At 38.1% G+C, this 23,234-nt stretch overlaps 2 protein-coding genes across 2 annotated transcripts; one reads left to right on the forward strand and one right to left on the reverse strand.

Annotated features, from left to right (window-relative positions):
• The first annotated feature begins 2,796 nt into the window (after positions 1-2,796).
• LOC21395479 (polyprenol reductase 2) lies at positions 2,797-6,099 on the forward strand. Its single transcript, XM_010097380.2, has 6 exons — positions 2,797-3,294; positions 4,014-4,363; positions 4,767-5,001; positions 5,188-5,286; positions 5,400-5,471; positions 5,601-6,099. Exons 1-6 carry the CDS (start codon positions 3,139-3,141, stop codon positions 5,703-5,705), a joined length of 1,017 nt encoding a protein of 338 aa, XP_010095682.1. The 5' UTR covers positions 2,797-3,138; the 3' UTR covers positions 5,706-6,099.
• A 175-nt stretch (positions 6,100-6,274) lies between these two features.
• LOC21395480 (NADP-dependent D-sorbitol-6-phosphate dehydrogenase) lies at positions 6,275-23,031 on the reverse strand. The gene is made up of 6 exons (XM_024165131.1): positions 22,693-23,031; positions 22,107-22,201; positions 21,869-21,986; positions 21,605-21,737; positions 7,192-7,411; positions 6,275-6,896 (listed from the first exon to the last, which is right to left on the reverse strand). Exons 1-6 carry the CDS (start codon positions 22,823-22,825, stop codon positions 6,666-6,668), a joined length of 930 nt encoding a protein of 309 aa, XP_024020899.1. The 5' UTR covers positions 22,826-23,031; the 3' UTR covers positions 6,275-6,665.
• Between the last annotated feature and the right edge of the window lie 203 nt (positions 23,032-23,234).

The raw sequence follows: 23,234 nt of genomic DNA on the forward strand, positions 1-23,234 counted from the left end.
GGTAGCAGTCATCAATGATTCAGTTCCATCTACTCCACACCTAGGATCTAAAATGGTTACCAATGCATATAACATAGGACAACCTGACCAATAACTTTTAAATTTATTTTCCATTAACTTAACTATATTTCTAAAAAGTTATGTATCCCTATAATAAGAAAATGTTTCTGAAATATTAAATAGTTGATGTAAAGCTAAATGTGCAGTAGGATAATAAACTGCAGAAAGTAATTCAATAGCATTGTAAAAAACTTCTAGAAATTTAAAAAAATACTCAGCAATCTGCCAATCAGGATCGAAAATTAAAATTTGATCGTTCTTAATGTTTACGTATGTCGTGATAAGTTGTGAATACGGGAGTGCTGCCTTTAACATTAAATATGTTGAATTCTACCTATGTCTCACGTCAGTTGAAAAATTTCTTGGGCGCATATGACTGTTCCTGCAATATTGTTTGAATTCTTGGAGCTGAGTTCCAGAACTAGATATGAATGATAATGATTCTCTAATATTTGTAAGATTAGCTGAGATATGTTCAATTCCTGCCTAAACTACTAAATTAATTATGTGACATGCACACCGTTGATGAAAAATTTCTCATCCAAATACTGGTTTCAAACTACGTTTAAACAGATTAATTGCAGCTGTATTAGCTGACGCATTATCAAAAGTAATTGTTAAAACTTTATCTTCTATCCCATAAAACCCAAAAATTTTTATTATTGTACTAAAAATAGATGTTGCGTTATGAGGATATGGACATAAACGAAAACCAATTATTCTTTTTTGTAAAACCCAATCGTCATCAACGTAGTGCGCTGTGACACATATATATCCAGTTTTATTACACCCCTCCCACAGATCAGAAGTGCAAGAGACACTAGCATTAAAAGCCCTAAAATTATCAACAATAGATTGTCTCATTGCATAAAAACTTTCATGCAATCAGAACGAGTTGTGTTTCTACCTACCAGTTTAAATTATGGGGAAAAGGTTGTCTGGATGAATTCTTCGAACGATGCATCATCTGCAAAATAAAGAGGCAATTCGGCACTAGTTAGAAATTTAGCTAGTGCCTTACGAGCACGTTGTACATCGTATATAAAGTTTTGTAACCCCTGTGATGTGAGTGACAGTGTTTGTTGGCGGGAGTCCACACTCCCACCTTGGTGCAACGGTAGACATACTTTCTAATGTCTATCCAGATGACTAGTACCCCCACCCTTTTTATTAGAAAAGTGTTTTTTACAATTTTTACATATCACACGAATTTTCATCTCACCTGTTTTTGGATTTGGTCAGGGCTCCTCGGTGAAATACTGCCATGCTAAAAAAGTTCGCGGTCTTTTTCTTCTGCTGCGTTCTCCAGCTTCCTCGTTGTGTACTGAAGCATTATCCACCAGAGCATTTTCTGGTTCAGTAGGGGTGGGGTTGGGAGGCATCATTTCTTCCTCAAAAAATGCCTCATCACCAAGCTCAGGAAGAGCAATGAAATCAGGAAAGTTTGGTGTGGCCATTTTTTGAAAATTGATAAAACTTGATTGAACTTTGTAAATGAAAGAGCTAGAAAAGGAATGAACGCGAGAAAAAAGCTTAGAATCAAAATCAAAGAGACAAGTTGAGAGATAGAATGAGAGTGAGATGAGAAGTTGAGAGTGAATTGTTGTGTGAGGTTTATGGTGAAATTAAAGGGTATTTATAGGAAATTTTGAGGGTGAATTTCCAGATTTTAGGCTGTTTAGCCGTTGGGCCCTTCGCAGGCCCAACGTGCAGCACGTGATGGGCCAAACCGGAGGCCCGTCACATGCCAGACGTTAGGCCCGTAAAAGGCCCCCTGGACCAAATGAATGGCCGTTTCACGGGCTTGGGCCGGGCCGAACAAGGGCCAAATCAGGACTTAGGCCGGGTCGAACAAGGGCTGTGCCGCGAGCTTCCACGTGCTTGGGCCGCGGGCTGAGAAGCTGAGGCCTAGCCCTAGCCCATTACACATATCGTGCCGGCACGACCCGTAACAGTAGCGAACCGGGCCTTGCCGAATCTGACACTATTACGGACTGGGCCGGGCCGTCCATGGACGGCCCGGCCCATTTGACACCTCTATCACAACCCGCCCTTGAAAAACCTAACCCGCACCCTCCCGCTTGTGCACCCCTAGCTTGTAGCCCCCCTCCCACTCTAGCCGCCGATGCCAATGCGCGGCAACCCCCACCAGCGACCAACCGCCAACATCAAAACGCAACAACACCCACAACCAGCCGCCGATGCCAAACCGCAGCAACAGCCAGCTCCAAAGTGACGTGTTCTCCTTGGCCGCCCGCCGGTGTCGTTTCTTTGGGCCAACTTAGCCGCCGCCGGCGTCCTCGACCTTCTTCTCCATTCAAAGGATTTGTAATCTGGAAATGAGAACAATGTCGAAGCAGAAACAAATCTCAAATTAAGGTGATGTGCTCTTTACAGATATAGTAAAAACACCAAGAGTGGGAAACCCATGGAAGTAGAAAAAGAAAATGAAATCGCAGAAGATAAGAAAATAATATGAACATACTTGAGAAAAAGGAGGCATACCCGTGAAGATCTCTAAGGGTTGTTGGTATGAGTTCACACTATGGTTTAAACTAGCGATTTTGGTTTTGATTTTTAAAATTAAAATTTGTTATGAGAAAACCAAAACTACGAGTTTGCACTGCTAGAGAACCTATACACCAAGCATACACTAACAAAGAAAACTCGGTCAAAAACCAGGGAATTTTTAAGAGTTGATTTTACATATTTGCCCTTGAAAAGTGCGAAGAATTCCTGTCGTTTTTCAAAGGTAAGCTTTCAGAACGAGTCTTGTCTTGAAGCAAAAGGAAAGCGAAACCGAAACCGAAACCGGCAAGCAAAGCAGCGAAAAGGCGTAAAGGTTGGTCGTTTTTCTTTCTCGCATTCCAACACTGCACGCTTGGTATCACTTCCGCACACCCCTTGATTCTTCCATCGAACTCCACCATAAAAAGCTTGGAACTCGAAGCAATTCTTATTGGTCTGGCTTTGCAAGCACCGAACTTTCTTTCGTCACATCAATGGCGATTGTTGTTGAGATTCTTGTGGTTTTTCCGGAACATTGAGCAGTGTTTTCATCTGGGTTCTGGCTAGAAAATGGAATTGGATCTTGTTGGTTTGCTGAGAGCGGCTTGGGTCGCTGGAATTTTACCCATACTCATCGCTTCGTTGCCCTTTTCGTGGACGGCCTCGTTCCATGGACTTGTTTTGGGGTTCGCTAAGAGAGGAAAGATCATGCAAGCTTCATCAAAGGTCAGTCACTAATGAATAATGAATGTTCTATAATAATTTTACTTGATAGGAAAATAAAAACATTAGTTTTGTCCCTTCTTTTTGGATTATGTTCTTGTTGGTGTCAGAAAATGGGAAGAAAAAAGAGAGAAATTTGGTGAAGTGTTGTGTATCTGATGTGTTCTTGACAATGAAAACTGAGTATTTGCTGAAGCGATTTTCCCATAGAAGTAGCCAGAGAAGGGTACATGTTAATCGCTTGCCCTGATAAATGAAATTCGTTACTTATCAGTTTTGATCTTCTTTTCTTCTTCTTCTCTTTTTTTTTTTTTGTTGAAGAAAATCACACTCCTCAGAAGTTCTTGACCAATTTTTTCTCCGTTTAAGTTTCAGTATACTTTTTTGTTTTATATTATTTATTTTGTTGTGAGAAAATGGGGGAGAAGGTCAGGTGGATGGTGAAAGGGAAACTTTGTTGAACTGTGTTCTTTTGACCTGCTCTTTAATGGTAAAAATCTGAATAATTGTTGCATTTTATTTGTGTGTTAAGAGTTTATGTGTTGATAGCTTGCTTTAACGAGTTAAGATGCGTCCTCTTCTAAATTTTCAAAAGTGTAGCAAATCAAAATCTTATTCCTATGAAATTTGATTGTTCTATCTTACATTTCATGTTATTGTTGTCTTCTTCATGTTGTTAAATGAATCTCACCAGTTTTCTCTCTTTTTCTTTCGATATGAAGAAATTCACACTTCCTCAAAAGTTCTTCGGCCATTTCTATGTTGTAGCCGTGGTGTGGACGACATTTCTGCTCGTCACGACTTGGCTATATGCATATAGAACAGTGCCAATGGTTTTAAAGCCATTTCATTATACCACTATTGCCAACCAATTAGCAGGGGGTTCGCATATCTTTTCATGGCTTAAAAGTCATTCAACTTCGGTGGAGTATAAATATAGTATTTGGCGATCTGTTTTCCTGCTCTTGTTGATGGAAGTTCAAGTCTTGAGACGCCTTTATGAGACAATATATGTGTTCAATTACCGTTGTTCTGCTCAGATGCATATTGTTGGCTATCTGACTGGCCTCTTGTAAGTTTCTTGAAATTTGTGGGTTTCTGATAGTGGTTTTTATATATTATTTATTTATTTTTATTTTAAAGAATTCGTTAGTGAAAGGACACTGCTTTGAACAGTCAGAGCTTTATTAGTTTTGTATGTTTTGCATACATTTTTTGGATATATTTTTAATGTGATTTTGATTTAGAGTTGATGTTTGGAGACACGCACTATAAGTAGGGAGATACCCTACTGTAAAAAGCTCCTATATTTTTCTGTGCAATATCACTTGGAGAGTTCTCTGGGTAGGGTATGTATATATATATATATTAAAAAAAAACCTCCACCATATAATATTTTTCTTCCTTTCTTGAATTTTCGTATCTCTGTAAATTATGGAAGATGTTCTGCTAACTCCTTTTATTTTCTTAGCTAGTTTCTACACAGCAGCGCCTCTGTCACTTTGCTGCAATTGCGCTCCAGACGTGTATAAATTTGTGTTAAATGGAGTGGCTGAGTTCATTGTTAAAGGCAAGAGCCACATGCCATCCATGGAATTTGATTGGTGGGAATTCACGATTCCACTTGTGAAGCTTGGGTGGCTCCAGTGGATTGGTGCAGCAATATTTTTCTGGGGTTGGATTCATCAACAACGCTGTCATGCTATTCTCGTATGTCTCACTGCTTAAAACTTTCAATTCTTTTATGATTTAGATTCAACATCATCGGTTCATTATCGTTATGGAGAGTTTGGAAAGATGAGTCATAGTTCACATTGTCGCATAATTACTTTCTGTCAAGCTTATATTTGTTTTATGATTTAATTCTCCTGTTTGTATAACGAATTATTTCATCAGGGCTCACTCCGAGAACGCAGAGACCAAGTAGATGAATACATAATACCTCATGGTGATTGGTTCAGAATTGTCTCATCCCCTCACTATCTGGCTGAGATTGTAATTTCTCCTTCCGTGTCTCTCATGATTTCCTATTTCCATCGATTCCTTAAGCTTTATCAAGGCTTATTATTTTCTTGTTTCTAATGATAGCTTTGACAACAACAATGTAGGTATTGTACTCTGGTCTTTTGGTTGCAAGTGGAGGAACAGACCTTACAATCTGGTTACTTTTTATATTTGTGGTAAGTATTCTATTTACTGACACTTGTGTTTACACACTCACCAAAAGCAAATCACACAACAATTGCAAAATCTCCCTGTAGTATGCTTTCCTCGTTGTATTTTGATACTCTTTGAAATGCCTTTTGCAGGTGGCAAATTTAGTGTTAGCAGCAGCAGAAACACATAGATGGTACCTTCGAAAATTCGAGAATTACCCTAGAAATAGGCTTGCCATTATTCCATTTGTTTACTAAAGCACAAAGGTGCAGAACTTTGTAAAGACTGTTACTCGAGAGGTTTTGGATTCTTGTAACATCACATGATGTACTTTATCTTTGCTTATGAAAGTATGGTTGCTGCTCTCACTAAATCCTTGAACAGGATTTGCACTGCTTATTTTCGCTTCACAGAATCAAGGATTAGGACACAGCATTCTTGGATCATAATAAACCCCAAGCATGCACATATAAAGCAGCAACAACTAACATGGGAATTCTACTGGAGTATGAAGAAAGTAAATACTTTTTTTGAACTGTCGAATTTGTATTAGATTCTGTCAGTCTTTACACACTTATATCGTTAAGGGAAACGCACTACTGATCCCTCTTGTCGAAAGCTCCCAGCAGAAAGCTCCTTATTGATAATGCGAGGAAGGTTTTTGAATCATATGCATTTTGTTATTGGCTAATACAAAAATCAATTTAGCCATTTAAGATCACTTTATTTGTATTTTAAAAATGCCAAATTTATGATTATTGTTTCATGGTCGAAATAGTATACGGTAAACTGCTAAGTGGTAAACTAGATGTATGTTTGAGTAACTTTTCTATGCATCAAAACGGGAAAACGGTTTGAGCATTTATTTATCCTCTAGTTTTAGCTGAGACCGAACTTCAAACAGGGAATATAAAGTTCAAACGGGGGAAAAAAAGTGATGAGAAATGATAATCTCCACACAAAAAAAAAAAAAAAAAAAAAAAAAAAAGTGATGAGAAAGGACATAATAATCACCATGCAAGCTCCCCCCACTCTCTTAGTTTTCGTAAATAATAGGACAGGTCGTCATTAATGCATCAAATGAGCCTTTAGTTTTCGTCTAAACGCTTCGACAATAGGACAGGTCCAAAAAATGCCTAATAGCTCACATAAAAGCTCCCCCCACTCTCTTATTCTTACTAACAAACATTCGGGAAGGCACAGAAGTATGCCCATGTTTATGCATAGAGGTCCATGCCCCATAACTTAGCAGGTTGATTGGTCCGGTGTTTCTTATCCACAGTTTTGATCAAATCCATGTCCTCTTTGGTAAGCTCGAAGTCGAAAACTTCAAAGTTCTCCTTCAATCTCTCGACTTTTGACGACTTTGGAATGACAAACGTGTTCCGTTGAATGCCCCAGCGGAGAACGATCTGGGCCACGGTCCTGTTGTATTTCTTAGCAAGATCCTGACGTGATGAATGAGGAAACACAAATTCTTAGCAAATAATATCGGAAAATAAGCATTATTTTCTTGAAGATCAAGAAAAGCTGGCTGACAACTGAATAATTTCTGAAACACCTAGTAATATCCAGTGAAAAAGTCTTTAGTTCACTTCAATTTGGTGTTCAAAAGTGGCTAACTTGGACAACCCTATTTTGAAAACGGGCTACCTAGTGTGTTTGTTCTTGTCCTAATCTGTTTTAACGTTTTCGAAATCATAAGAACAAAAACAAGAGTACAACCATCCTTATTTATTTTACCTTGAGAACAGGATCATCTAGGCATGAAACTGAGCCAAACCATTCGATGTTGGCAGCAGCACCTCCGAGAGGGGTGTGGGCCGTGACACAAATACCATGCTTTTGACAGAATTTCACCAGAGAATCACGCTGGAAGTAAGGGTGAGTTTCAATCTGGTTCACAGCAGGCTTAACTTTGGAGTAAGCCAAGCAATCTCTGGTTAGAAAGATGTCACAATTGCTGCAAATAATTGTTTATAACTATCAGAACAGAACTCCGAATTCTCAAGAGAATTGTAACTGAAGAAACTCAAAAAAAAAAAAAAAAAAAAAAAAAAAAAAAAAAAAGAGGAAAATAAGATGGATCCCTTAACAGGACTAGTGACATATATTACATGCATAGAAACTAGGAGATCTGAGGATTTAAAGGTTTTTCAAATAGCGATACTTACGAATGAAAACATTAGTTTATTTCACAGTTCACTATCAATTCTCAAGTTTCAGCATACCTAGAGGTTCACTCTCCCTGCCCCGACCCCATGCAACTCGGTTATCAAGATCTTTGACAAAACCATTTATAGAAAATTCCACCCTTTCTTGTGTTACTCATGCATTTAGTCAGACATTGCCGTTCTTCCTTCACCGGTGTTATTATTACAATCTGCCTGATCAAATTCTTCCACTTTTGTTTGCACAAAGTGCAATTATACACTATTGCATAGTGCATATGAATCTTGACGCGGAACACAATGATAAATTACGAACCTACACTAGAAGGCGTTCGAGGAATAATTAAGAATTAGGATTTTGTATTTTATTATTTTTATATTTTGTTATTTTGTAAAAGTTGACAACTTGGCAACTCATGCCAAGTCATACTTAGTTGTCATGTGCTAGCCTATTTTGTCATTTTGTGCAATTTATTGGTAACTTGTGCCAAATCATGCCTAGTTGTCATTTGCTAGCTTACTTTACTAGAAACCAACTTGGCCACATGTGCCAAGTCATTCTTAATTGTCATTAGCTAGGATCTAGTATGACCAACTTGTAAGTTAGTTGTCACTTAAGCCACTTGTGCTAAATTGCCTATCTATAAATAGGCCATCTTCTAACATGGAAAAACAAGTCATTTGGTTATGAAATATACATTCTTCTTCTCCTAATATTCTTGTTCTCTCCCTAAATGTTCTCTCATACTCTCTTCTCTTCCTCAAATTTTTAATTTTTCTCCACCAATTTCTCTTTTTCTCTTCTCTCCTCTAAATCTTAACTTGTCTACATCAATTTTGGTATCAGAGCTTCGTTTAAAATCCTTTTGGTCTAAATTTTCAATTCCCAAATTTCACAAATTCAAAATCCCCCAATCCTAGACCTAAGTTTTTCAATTTCAAATCTTTCACAATTTCCTCTTAGGACCAAAACCAAAAGTTACAAACCAATGTATAGTCTACATACTCCTAACACACACACACACACACACACACAAACAAAAGGGAAAGAAAACTGTCACTACCACCGGAAGTCTAAGCGCTACCATCTCTTTTGCAAGTTGTAGCAACTTGCACGCTACTGGTGTCTTTCTTTTCAATTGGCCTTGGCCAAGATTTACAAAACAAATGCCATAATTGTAACTTTGCCGCTGACCATGGATTCGCTTCTCAATCTCCTTTCAAGTTGCAACGGTTGCAGTTCATATGTCTTGATTAGATCTACTTCTCGAGGTTCTTCTTGTGCCTTAAGTTCTGTTTCTGTTACTTTATATTGATTTTTGAATGAAGAATAAGAATTCTTTTCATTGATCTTGAATGATACAGTGGCCGAATATATATACAAGAGTCTCCTAATATTTGACCTTATTTTTAGAAACTAAAAGCTAATTCCTAGGCTAATCAAATCAAGAGAATATCAGGAAATATATTACCTAATTTTCTTAATCAACTAAATAAGGAATGGTTGACTAATTATAGGTAACCTACAGCTAGGAAATAATACAAAATCCGGATTTTCAACATTCCCCCTCAAACTGGGTAATAGATGTTAATCATTCCCAGTTTGATGTTTAAATCCTCAAAGTTGGATCTTGGAAAAGCCTTGGTCAGAATATCGGCTATCTGGCATTTTGTTGGCGTGTACTGCAGCAAAATTACCCCATCTTCTATATTCTCTTTGATGAAATAGCGATCAATTTCCACGTGTTTGGTCATGTCGTGATGAACAGGATTCTTGGCAATACTTATTGTAGCTTGATTGTCACAAAACATGTGTAAGGGCTCTTCATCTTGAATTTTGAGTTCCTTCAAGAGTCTCTTAAGCCACATTCCCTCACAAATTCCATGTGCCATAGCTCTGAACTCGGCCTCTGCACTGCTTCTTGAAACCACTGTCTGCTTCTTACTCCTCCAAGTGACCAAGTTTCCCCATATGAAGGTGCAATACCCTGATGTGGATCTACGATCAGTGATTGAGCCCGCCTAGTCTGCATAGGTAAAGATTTCTATTTCCCGGTTTGTGTTGTTCTTAAAGTACAAGCCTTTGCCCGGAGTCATCTTGAGATGCCTTAGAATTCGGTAGACAGCCGCCATATGTTCTCTCATGGGACTATTCATGAATTGGCTCACAACACTTATGGAAAAACCAATGTCAGGCCTAGTGTGTGAGAGGTAGATGAGTTTCCCGACGAGTCTCCGACATCTCTCTTTGTCAACTGGTGTATTGTTCTCTCTATGTCCTAGTTTAATGTTTGGATCCATAGGCGTATCTACAGCCTTGCATCCGAGCATTTCGGTTTCTTTTAGGAGATCTAGAACATAATTTTGTTGAGAGACTGATATTCCATCTTTCGTCCAAGCTACTTCCATTCCTAGGAAGTATTTGAATGTTCCTAGGTCTTTGATCTCAAACTCTTTAGCAAGAAAGTTCTTCAGTCGTTTCATTTCTTCTAAGAAGTCCCCTGTAAGAACAATGTCGTCGACATAGACAATGAGAATGGATGACTCCCCTCGTACTGATCGTTTGATAAAAAGAGTATGATCCGCCTGACACTGTATATACCCAAATCTCTTACTGTTTCAATCCATACAATGGCTTCTTGAGTTTGCATACTTTATTATTTGTTGCTTGAGTTCCAAAACCAGGAGGAATCTCCATGTATACTTCTTCCTCGAGATCACCGTTGAGGAAGGCATTCTTGCCATTAAGCTGGAATAATGGCCAGTCTAGGTTAGCTGCAAGGGAAAAGAGAACTCTAACAGTGTTGAGCTTGACAACCGGGGCAAATGTTTCCTGATAATCAATACCATAAGATTGCACTAATCCCTTTGCAACTAGTCGAGCTTTGAATTGTTCCACACTTCCATCAGACTTATGTTTTATAGTGAATATCCATTTGCAGCTCACGGGTCGTTTTCCTTGTGGCAAGTCAACTATCTCCCAAGTATTGTTCTTTTCTAAGGTCCGAACTTCTTCAATAATAGCTGTCTTCCAGTGTGGTATCTTAATGGCTTCATAAATGTTGTTGGGGACCTGTATCTTATCAAGATTGGAGACAAAAGCACAATATTCTGGGGCTAATCTTTTGTAAGACAAGAAGTTATAAATAGGATGATTTGTGCAGGATCTCACTCCTTTTCTTAAGGCAATGGGCAGATTATCATGAAGCTCGTGAGTAAAAGAATCAGGTTGGGAGTTACCTTGTGGAACTTCTGAAGGACTTGGAATTGGTTCCGACTCTTGGAATTGCTCAGGAAGTGCTCGTTGTCCTGTCTCCTTTAGATGCCATTTCTTTATGGAATAAACACGGAGCGCACTATTTTTAGCAGGCGGGTGCTCTGAAGGTGATGGAGATTTGTTTAGTGATTCTTGAGAAGGGTTCTGAGGAAGAACAAGACTATGATGAAGAGCTTCAACAGGAGTCTCGAGAGGCTGGATGATAGGATTAGGAATACTTGAAGAATCAAGGGTGCGGAGGTCATGATAGGGTTGAGTTTCAATGATATCCCAAAACTGATGTTCTTTAGATGTACTCTCCCCCTGAACGTTAGTTTTGGGATAGTAGGATGTTATAACCCTTGGGTAGAACTCATCCCCAAAAGCTAGCTTGTAGGGAGAGGGTGCCCAAATGGTTATAAACCCACATGCTAAGCCCATACTTTAGCAATGTGAGACTCAACCAGGATCCTACAATTGTTATAACCCTTGGGTAGAACTCATCCCCAAAAGCTAGCTTGCAGGGAGAGGGTGCCCAAATGGTTATAAACCCACATGCTAAGCCCATACTTTAGCAATGTGAGACTCAACCAGGATCCTACAATTGTTATAACCCTTGGGTAGAACTCATCCCCAAAAGCTAGCTTGCAGGGAGAGGGTGCCCAAATGGTTATAAACCCACATGCTAAGCCCATACTTTAGCAATGTGAGACTCAACCAGGATCCTACAATTGTTATAACCCTTGGGTAGAACTCATCCCCAAAAGCTAGCTTGCAGGGAGAGGGTGCCCAAATGGTTATAAACCCACATGCTAAGCCCATACTTTAGCAATGTGAGACTCAACCAGGATCCTACAATTGTTATAACCCTTGGGTAGAACTCATCCCCAAAAGCTAGCTTGCAGGGAGAGGGTGCCCAAATGGTTATAAACCCACATGCTAAGCCCATACTTTAGCAATGTGAGACTCAACCAGGATCCTACAATTGTTATAACCCTTGGGTAGAACTCATCCCCAAAAGCTAGCTTGCAGGGAGAGGGTGCCCAAATGGTTATAAACCCACATGCTAAGCCCATACTTTAGCAATGTGGGACTCAACCAGGATCGTAACATAGGACTGCTCCTCAAAGAAGGTGACATCCATTGAATTATAGAATCTCCTTGTGACAGGTGAGTAACATTTATATCCTCTTTGATTTGATGAGTACCCAAGAAATATGCAATATATTGCTTTAGGATCTAGTTTGCTCCGGTATTGGGATAAACATGAACAAAGGCTGAGCATCCAAATAACTTTGGAGAAATGGTGGAGATTATACGACTTTCTGGATAGGCTTTGAGAAGGACTTGACTTGGAGTTTGGAAGTTTAGAACACGAGATGGCATTTTATTTATAAGATAGGCTGCCGTAAGGACAGCTTCTCCTCAGAAGTGCTTTGGAACATGGGAAGTGAACATCAAAGACCTAGCAACCTCAAGAAGACGCTTATTCTTTCTCTCAAAATCCCATTATGTTCATGAGTGTCAACACAAAAACTGGATTATGCCCTGGCTATTCAGATAATCACTCAAAACAGTCTTGAAATATTCTTTTGCATTATCTGTTTTGAAAACTTAGAATTTTATATTGAATTGTGTTTGGATCATGGTATTGAAATTTTTGAAGATTTGCTCAACTTCAGATTTTTCTTTCACGAGAAATATCCAGGTGATTCTTGTGTGATCATCAACAAAGGATACAAACCAACATGCCCCAGTGATATTTTTGATATTAGATGGTCCCTAGACGTCATATGAATCATAGAAAAAGGACGTGACATTTTATATGGACGACTAGGATAAGAATTACGAACATGTTTTGAGAGCTGGCACACTTCACATTGAAAATTCTTGGAACTTTTATTTCTGAATAATGAAGGAAACAATTTTTCAAGATAACAGAAATTAGGATGTCCTAGACAATAATGCCATAACATAATTTCACTATCCTTATTTGAAGAAATAGAAAAACAACTTTTGTAAAACTGACTCGGAGAGGCTGCCTTGTGAGCTTGTTCTTCCATAAAGTGGTTGCTTTTGAGGAGATAGAGTCTCGAGCATGCCTCAGCACTGCCAATCATCTTCCCCGAATCCGAGTCCTGAAATTCACATATTTTGGACGAATTTAGCAACACAATTCTTATCTCGGGCCAGTTTACTAATTGACAGTAAATTACAATCAAGATTCACTACAAGACAGAATGAATAGACAAAGTCTTGGAAATTGTAACCGATCCATAGCTTGCAACTTTTGAGACGGACCCGTTTGCAATCCTAACTGAATGATTTTCATTGCAAGGCATAAATTCGGTAAGTAAAGACTTATCACTGGTCATGTGATCTGAGGCACTCGAGTCAACAATCCAAATATTATTTCTTTCCCTGTTAACAATTAAGGCTTTTGAGAAATTACCCTTTTGAGCAAGAGAACCCGTAGCAACAATGGAGGAACCAATGGATTGGCTGATCATCTTTTGGAGAGGTTCAAGTTGCTCTTTGCTGAAGAGAACTGGTTCAGTGGTGCTATTCTCATTAGTTGAGGATGCAATGTTGCCACGGTTTTCATGAAATGAGCATGAGGGCTTGAAATCACCAGGTTTCCCATGAATCTTCCAACATGTGTCCCTTGTATGGCCTGGTTTTCAGCAATGATCACACCAGGGCCTGCCTTTTCTCGTCTTGCTATCTGTGTTGCTCGGTTGAGGTCCACGCATAGCAAGGGTTGATCCTTTAGTGGTGGTGGGCAGATTGTTTGGCGTCCCCATCATTACTTTCTTCTGGCCTTCTTCCCTTCTTACCTCTGAGAAGGCTTCTCCTAGACTTAGGAGAGGTTTTGTGCCCAAAATTCTCCCACGAACTTCATCTAGATCTTTGTTAAGTCCCATTCGGAACTTGAACACCCGTTTTTTCTCAATAATCTGCCAATACTGAATTCCATCATTTGGGCTCTCCCAAATGTGCTATTCAAACATATCTAACTGTTGCCAATAACGGGTGAAAGAATTAAATTATTGGGAAACAAAAGATTCACCTTGTCGGAGGTCATGGAGGATGGTTTCCACACCAAACAGTTCAGAGGTATTTTCGTTGCTGGAGTATGTTTCTTTTGCAGCATCCCATATCTCTTTGGCAGTGATGTAGAGGAGAAAATTTTCGCCGATGTCATTGATCATAGAGTTAATCAACCACGACATCACCATGTTGTCCTCAGCCCTCCATGTTCGGTACTTGGGGTCCTTTTTTTTTCTGGTGAAGTTGACAGACCTGTGAGATGGTCATCGTTGCCTTTTCCTCGAATAAACACGAGAACGGATTGAGACCACTGTAAGTAGTTGTGCCCATTCAACTTGTGGCTTGTGATTGGTAGAACCCCACTGTTGTCCGTGCCTCCATTGTTTCATGCCACTAGAATTTCTTGATTGAAGGTGACTTCGGAGGTGGAGCTTTCTCATTCTGTGGCCACGCCGTATTTTGTCATAGGATATGGAACAACGAAGAGTCAAAGAGTTGAAAAGAATTGAGAGAATGTTGCTGGATAGTTAAAGAATTGAAAAGAATTGAGTTGAGCAATGAAGAAGGGAATGTTGCTGGACAGTTTTAGAGGTCTATCTCCGATACCATATTGATTTTTGAATGAAGAATAAGAATTCTTTTCATTGATCTTGAATGATACAGTGGCCGAATATATACACAAGAGTCTCCTAATCTTTGACCTTATTTTTAGAAACTAAAAGCTAATTCCTAGGCTAATCAAATCAAGAGAATATCAGGAAATATATTACCTGATTTTCTTAATTAACTAAATAAGGAATGGTTGACTAATTATAGTTAACCTACAGCTAGGAAATAATACAAAATCCGGATTTTCAACAACCTCTGTGCTTTTGATTCAAGTGCGATGGATTATTAAGGGAATGTTTGGTTGGAGGATTCAAACCATGATTTGAATCATGGTTCATGGTTCGCTATAGTATTTTCTCTCACAACAAATACACGTAAATCGAAAATGGTTCTAATCACATGATTCTAATCCATGAACCAAACGTCTCCTAAGTCTTGTATTGCATCTAAAAGCCCTGCTTTCCCCGTTTCCTTTATTTGTTCTATATATCATACATAGAAAAAAAAAAACAAAAACAAAAAAGAGCTTCCTATTAAACTATCCTTATTGTTAGTCCTACCCTTTGCCTATTGAAGAACATTTGAATTTTAATTTCTATTTTGTGCCTCTAAAGCTAAGTTTAATTTTTCATTATTTCAAGTAAGTTTAGTTTTTTTTTTTTTTTTTTTTCCCGCATATTTCTTATCCTTACCCATTGACATATTACCTTTCCATCATGGCCAAAGACCTTCAAAAAACAGTTGATGCCATTTTAGAACGCCAAAACAAAACTGGTATCCACTTATCCCAATTGGCCAAACAACTTGACAAAATTGTTGACTTAATACCCGCAGTCTCTAAACTTACCAAAGATTTTGAGAACGTTTCCACAAATTGATATGAACCAAGATATAGAAGAGGTTAAACTGATTTTGTATTGAAGAAGTAAAACAGAAATAATGAAATACAAGATAGTTTCAAAGCTTTCGAGAGACTTTGATCTCTCCCTAGAGATTAAGTCCTACTACAATTCACTAATTCCTCCCTGACTTACTATTCTAACACTCTTTTATACTAATTCTCGTATCACATAAATCCAACTAACTAAATCACTAACCACTAATTATATTAATAACTAATTCACTAACATAACTAGCATAAACCTATCACAAATGTGCACAATCTCAATGAGGACTTTCAACAACACTGTCAAAATTCTAAAATGTGTCAAGCAGGTGAAAGCTCCCATAACTTAGGTTCCCTTACAAAACAGACAAATGCTAGGAATACTAAAACTCATTTATTGCCTACCTCAACCACTCCACCTCATGGCCAAACTCTAGATAGTTATATCTATGATTCTAATGCTCATCCACTTCATCCAAAAGCCAAAACATAAGACATGTAGCCATTCATAGTAGACATAACCCGCAGCGTCAACAACTATACAACCAACCTAGAGATTGTCGAAATGATCTAGAAGAAGTGTCAAGAAAGATTAAATTAGATGCCCCTGAGTTTGATGGTAGGTTAGATGCTACTGTGTTCCTTGATTGGTTGGATAACATGAATGATTATTTTGAGTGGTATGACATGAATGATTCCCAACGTATTCGTATGACAAGTATGAAACTGATAAGGCAAGCAAAATGTTTTTGGAGATCCTTTTTGCTTAACAATGAAAGATTGGGTCATCCACCCATTACTTTATGGGTTGAAATGAGAGAAAAACTGAAGGAAAAATATGTTCCAGTCTACTGTCATGATCAATTGTTAGACCAATTCTTAAACCTTAGGCAAAACAACTCCACTGTTTATTAATATATGAGCCGTTTTGAGGAGTTGATATTACGATGTGATGTCAATGAAGATACTAGGCTCCTTCTTTCAAGATTTGTCAATGGTTTACGAATGGATAACAAATGAGAGGTTACCATGCATTCACTTTATACCTTAGAAGAAGCCTATCAAAAAGCTTTAGAAGTTGAAAAATAACTCTGTTCCTTTATCCCGAAGCGTGCCTCCTATCAATCTGATTCTCGTCAGGGGCGTCCCAGTACCTTTCCTCGGTCTAGTGCTAGTTCTCAGCCAATCCAATCGAAGCCAACATTTATTCCAAATTCTAATGCACCTCCCACTAGTTTTGACAAGAGTCCAACAATTTCCCTCTAGTTCTCGACCTTTTGCCACCTCAATTGAGTGCCACCATTGTCATGCCAAAGGTCATATAGTCTCCTGTTGTCCACAACGTGCCCTTATTATTAATCACGAGGCTAATACCCTATTAGAAAAAGGAAATGAGCTATTTGCTATAGCTCCATTGGAACCAGATTACGAGGACCCTCTAGTGATGTATGAAGATGATTACTCCCCTGATGAGGAATATCTATCTGTTATGCGATGAATTTTGCCTACTCCTACTGATTGTGATGCATGGAAATGTACCAATATCTTCCACACCTTCATACCTCTAAAGGATAAAACCTGTAAGTCATTGAGGGGGTAGTTCCATGAATGTTGTTTTCAAGTCAGCTATTGCTAGATTTGATCTTAACCCTGAACCACAGATAAAACCTTTTGGCCTGTTACAGAGTGATGTCTAGTATCCCTTAAGATACATACTCTGAAAATCTCTACTGTGAAGTTCTACATATAGATGTCACCCATGTCTTGTTAGGCCGTCCTTGGTTGTATGATCATGATGTGAAACATTGCGGTCATGACAATACCTATAAATTCACACATGACAACAAGACAATCCTCTTGCAACCTGCAAAGCCAGTCACAAAAGCTTGTCTAAGAACCAAGATTCCACCTAAGAATTTACCAGTATATCAAGTTCAAGTCCTATTCCATAAGCACTTTGAGCGAGAAGATGTCGAATCTGAGTTAGTATATGCCTTAGTTCCTACAGGAAATTTTACCATGTCCTCTGAGTCCACCCTAGATCTTCCACCCAATGCTTCTCAATTGATAGAAGAGTTTTGGGATAGCATAGCATGCCTAATGAACTTCCTAACGAGTTACCTCCCCTAGATAGACTTAGTTCCTGGTTCACAATTGCCTAATCTTCCCCATTATAGGCTGAATCCTATAGAGTGAGCCGAGTTGAATAGGCAAATAGAAGGACTCTTAGAGAAAGGTTTTGTTCGCCATAACCTTAGCCCACGTGTTGTTCCTGTTTTATTAACCCCTAAAAAAGATGGATCTTGAAAAATGTGTGTCGATAGTCAAGCCATTAACAAAATTACAATCAAGTCTAGGTTTCCTATTCCTAGACTGGATGATATGTTAGATGAGTTAGCTGGTGCTCGATGGTTTTCTACGATAGATCTTCGCAGTGGATACCATCAAATTAGGATTAGATTACGTGATGAGTGGAAAACAACCTTTAAGACTCAAGATGGTCTCTATGAGTGGTTAGTTGCGCCTTTTGGGATGTCTAATGCACCCGGCACCTTCATAAGAGTTATGACACATGTTTTGCGTCCTTTCATCAATAAGTTTCTTGTTGTATACATTGATGACATTCTTTTTTATAGCAAGTCATGAGCCGAATACTTAGATCACCTCCGTCAGGTTTTGTCAACTCTTAGGACTGAAAAGTTATTTGCAAACCTTAAGAAGTGTTCTTTCATGAAAAATCAAGTGTTATTCTTAGGATACATTGTGTCTGCTCACGAAATTTCTGCCGATCCCGAAGTTTTTATGGTCTAGTTTCGTTTTATAGGAGATTCATTAAGGGATTTAGTACAATTACTGCTCCTATTATCGAGTGTATGAAACCAGGAGATTTCAAGTGGACACACGCTGAAACTCTTGTACTAAGACATCCTGACCTTTCTAAGGTTTTTGAGGTAGCATGTGATGCTTCTGGTGCAGGTATAGGAGGTGTTCTAAGCCAAGATGGTCACCCTATTGCATACTTTAGTGAAAAACTCAATGAGGCAAAACAACAATATTCCACTTATGATAAAGAGTTCTATGCAGTGGTGCAATCTCTTCGTCATTGGCAATATTATTTGCTTCCTAAAGAGTTTGTTCTCTATTCTGACCATTAAGCCCTTCGTCACCTGAATTCCTTGCGTAAGTTAAGTTCTCGACATATTAAGTGGGTTAAGTTTCTCCAAGAGTATACCTTTGTTCTCAAGCACTGTGTGGGATTGAAAATAAGGATACTGATGCTCTTAGTCATGTTACCACTGTATTACATTCTATGACTAACAGCGTGGTTGGTTTAGAGCGCCTTAAGGATGAGTATGCCTCTTGTCCAGATTTTTCCATCATTTATAAGGATTCCTTAGATAACCCAAGTCCCTCTCATGTTGATTTTCTCATTTGAGGTAGGTATATGATGCAAAACTACAGAAGAGAAAAGAAAATAGAAAGAGAAAGAGGGCGAATTTAGAGATAGGAGAGAGAAATAGAATAGGAATTAGGGATTTAGGAAGAAATTGGGAGAAGAGGAAGAAGAAATTCAAGAGGGAGAGTAATTCTGAAATTCAATATCAACAATCATAATAGTCTGCATTGTCCATAACATGTAGCCAATTTATACGCTTATTACAAAAGTAAAACAGGAAACTAAATAAACAAAATTAAATGCATACAATCAAGAAACTTTCCCAAATCAAATTAGGAAACTGAATAAGAATCAATCCAAATTTATTTGTTCATATCTCCGCCTAAAATAGGTTTGGAGATTTGACTTTGTCCCACATCAATATCTCTTTAAAGGAGTTAAGCTACATATTCCTCGTACTTCACTTTGTGAATTTTTTATATGGGAATTACATATGCTGGGGGTTTAGCTGGAGATTTTGGAAGAGACAAGACAATATCCTTGGTAGAAGAAAGATTTTATTGGCCCTCTTTGAAAAGGGATGTCGTGTGTATTGTTTCTCAATGTCGTACTTGCCAGTTAGGAAAAGCCAAGAAGCAAAACACTGGATTATACACCCCACTTCTTGTGCCACACACCCCTTGGCAAGCTCTTAGTATGGACTTTGTCCTACGATTGCCTAAGACTGCTAGGAGTCATGATTCTATTTTTGTGGTCATTGACCATTTTTCTAAGATGACTCATTTCATCCCATGTGCTAAGACTGTGAATGCTTCACATATTGCTAAATTATTTTTTCGAAAATTGTTCGGTTACATGGCCTACCAACTACCATCGTTTCTGATAGGGGCGTCAAATTTGTTAGCTACTTTTGGAACACACTTTGGAAATTGTTTGGGACAACTTTGAAATATTCATCTGCTTTCCACCCTCAAACTGATGGTCAAAATGAAGTTGTTAACCGTAGTTTAGGTGATCTGCTTAGGTGTCTTGTTGGTGAGAAGCCTGGTAACTGGGATCTTATTTTAACTATTGCTAAATTTGCCTATAACAACTTTGTTAATCATTCGACAGGTAAAAGTCCTTTTGAGATTGTTCATGGCCTCTCTCCTCGCCAACCCATTGATCTTATCCCGTTGCCCATTGATTATCGCCCTTCTGATTCTGCTCAAGCATTTGCTGAACATATTCATAATTTTGCATGTTGAGATCAGACGACTTAAAGACACTTATAAATTTGCTGCTGATGCACATCATAGGCACAAAGAATTCAAAGAAGGTGATTATGTTATGGTTCGTTTTTGTCCTGAACGTTATCCTAAACATATTATCAAAAAGCTACATGCCCGAACTATTGGCCCTTATCCTATTCTTCGTAGGCTTGGATTCAATGCATATTTACTTGATTTACCATCAAACTTGTCAATTAGTCTAGTGTTAAATGTGGCGTATTTATTTCCTTACCGCGAGGCACATTCGAGCCTCCAGTTTTGCCTTCTTCCATTTCTACAGGGCAATCTTCCATCCCCTTTCCGTTGGCTCATTCTGCTACTGTCACGCCAACTGAAGAGATTGCCGATGTCTTAGAAGATGAATTTGTTACTTCTCCATTTGGTGATTTTCGTTGCTTCTTTGTTCGTTGGAAAGATCGTTTATCTGAGATGATACTTGGATCACTAAAGATGAGTTCTGTCGCCTTGATTCTGCTCTTTTGGAGAACTATTTGCAGCATCACTTGTCAGAGTAGAGTTCTTTCCAACCCGGAGGGAATGATGTGGAACACAATGATAAATTATGAATCTACACTAGAAGAAGTTGGAGGAAGAATTAAGAATTAGGATTTAGTATTTTATTATTTTTATATTTTGTTATTTTGTGAAAGTTGACAACTTGGCACCTTGTGCCAACTCATATTTAGTTGTCATTTTTCTCGCCTATTTTGTCATTTTGTGTAAGTTGTTAGCAACTTGTGCCAAAACATGCTTAGTTGTCATTTGCTAGCTTACTTTACTAGAAATTGTTGGAAATCCGTGTGATTTCATGGATTTTGTGTCTTAATTTCGTGCATTGACTTTGTGTTTGTTTCCTGATTTTCTTGGAGTATTTTTTTGGTAGGTTTTTTAGGGAAATAAATGTGGTCATATCCTTTAGTTTTGGTAAGGAATTACCATAATTGTATTTACTGTTTTTCTCTATTTAAGAGGATTTTTCTCTATAAACAATTCAATGAAATGAGAAATCTTTTCCTCTGAAAGTCTTTAGAAATCAACTTGGCCACATGTGCCAAGTTATTCTTAGTTGTCATTAGCTAGGATCTAGTATGAACAACTTGTAAGTTAGTTGTCACTTAAGCCACTTTTGCTAAATTGCCTATCTATAAATAGGCCATCTTGTAACATGGAAAAACAAGTCATTTTGATTATGAAATATACGTACTTCTTCTCCTAATATTCTTGTTTTCTCCCTAAATGTTCTATCATACTCTCTTCTCTTCCTCAAATTCTTAACTTTCTCCACCTATTTCTTTCTTTTTCTCTTCTCCCCTCTAAATCTTAACTTGTTCTACATCAAATCTATAGTGCATAAAGCACTACGCAAATGAGAACTCTCATAGCACTGCACTATTTAAAGTAGCATTATGAATGCTCATACCTCGTTTAACGAGTAACTTCCTTGTAATTTATCATCACATAGCAACTCAAGTAGCTTATCGAATCTGCATAAAAAAATGCATAATGTTGGTTTACCTGATTCCGATGCTACGCACTAGACCCAAGGACACCAGATCTTCCATCGCGTGCCAGGTGGTTTCCAAGGATATGGTTGTGTCTATGTCAAGCACCCCATCCTCATCTAAAGCACTGTCAGTTGTACCAACTCCTGCATCGTTTTTTTTTTTAAAGCCAAAACAAACATTTGTCAATGTCGAGGTCAGTTTCGCAAACTGCAGTAAAACAGCATTTTAAAAGGATGGAGGATCAATAAAACGATGAAAGAGAGAAGGGAAGCACCGGTATGCTTCGTGGCGACGGGGAAGTGAACAAGGTAAAGATCCAGATAATCTAATTGAAGCTTCTTCAGGCTGTCCTTGCAGGCCTCAATGACATGTCCATGGTCCGAATTCCAAAGCTGCAATCATCATGTAAGAGTAAAAGGGAAAGAAAAAGATTCATACTCTTGGCAAAAGAGGACGGGCATTTTATTTAGCCAAAGGAAATGAAAATACTCGATTGGGAAATTAAAACTAGCCTTGGTGGTAATAAAGAGATCCTCTCTCTTAACAAGCCCCGTCCGAAAAGCCTCGGAAAGTGCCTCCCCAACTTCTGATTCATTCCTGTAATCAGCTGCAAGCAAGATCAGATGGTCAAACTTTGTAATGTCCCATAAGCACCATAAAATGAAAATTCTAGTGGCAAAGAGGCTAGAGGCCAAATATTAGTAATTTTAATCATAATAATAACACAATTGCTACAGAAATTTGCTGTTGGTTACATAATAACTATACCAATTACAAGTAATTTGTTGTTGTTCGTCATAGTAACTATAATTATACTATTGGTACAGCAATTTGCTGTTGTTTATCATAATAACTAATCATAAGTATAACAATAGTCGAATAATACTGATCTACTTGGCATAATTATCTCTAACAAAAGGAAAATCAACAATATTTCAAGAAATAAAAAATCTAACAACCCCTTTAAACTTATTAGCTAAAATCACAAGCGGAGAAAGAAAAGGCAAAAGAAAACAACAACAAAAAAAACAAAAAAAACAAAACCCCGCAAACCATATGAAAATGAGAGGAAAAGAAGTAGAAGAAGAGAAGTAGCACCAGCACAATCAAAATGGCGATAGCCAATGTTGATGGAGTTGATAATGAGATCTCTGATTTCTTTCCCTTCCACCCGCCAAACACCCAGACCCACTATCGGCATCTTGAAACCAGTGTTCAGCGTTATCGCCATTTTTGGTTCTGAAAACTCTCTTCTCTTGAACACAGCAGACAAAGAAATACTACCTCAGCCTCAACGTCTGATTGTTTACGCTCTGTGATTACTCTGATATTTCTGTTAATTTAACTTGTCTTCTGTCTGTGTCCCTGAAGAGAGCAGCTAGGCTCGCTTGAGTTTACTTGCTTCTACTCTGTGTAACGGCCTTATGTGGAGTAATACACAGCATTTTTGGGCCTTAAGGTCCATTCATCTCTGTGTGTGTATATATATATATATATATATATCTATACAATCCCTATATGCATCTTTATCTATATATACTTAAACAAAGAGTTCGTTGTATCTCACAATTAACGTGTCAATTATAAATTTAGTATTTAAACATAAAAAATTATTTCTAATGTAATGTAATTTGTTGTAT

Source organism: Morus notabilis, unplaced genomic scaffold (genome assembly GCF_000414095.1).
Source record: "Morus notabilis unplaced genomic scaffold, ASM41409v2 Scaffold83, whole genome shotgun sequence".
Lineage (NCBI taxonomy): Eukaryota > Viridiplantae > Streptophyta > Magnoliopsida > Rosales > Moraceae > Morus > Morus notabilis.

Bases quoted from the DNA above. Each gene is read 5' to 3' on its own strand.
- LOC21395480 (XM_024165131.1), bottom strand. From the start codon at position 22,825: ATGGCGATAACGCTGAACACTGGTTTCAAGATGCCGATAGTGGGTCTG. The intron at 22,202-22,692 runs GTGCTACTTCTC...TCTTGCTTGCAG, and splicing joins TCGCCATTTTGATTGTGCTG to CTGATTACAGGAATGAATCA. The intron at 21,987-22,106 runs GCTAGTTTTAAT...TGATGATTGCAG, and splicing joins ATCTCTTTATTACCACCAAG to CTTTGGAATTCGGACCATGG.
- LOC21395479 (XM_010097380.2), top strand. From the start codon at position 3,139: ATGGAATTGGATCTTGTTGGTTTGCTGAGAGCGGCTTGGGTCGCTGGA. The intron at 4,364-4,766 runs GTAAGTTTCTTG...TTTCTTAGCTAG, and splicing joins GGCTATCTGACTGGCCTCTT to TTTCTACACAGCAGCGCCTC. The intron at 5,472-5,600 runs GTAAGTATTCTA...TGCCTTTTGCAG, and splicing joins GGTTACTTTTTATATTTGTG to GTGGCAAATTTAGTGTTAGC.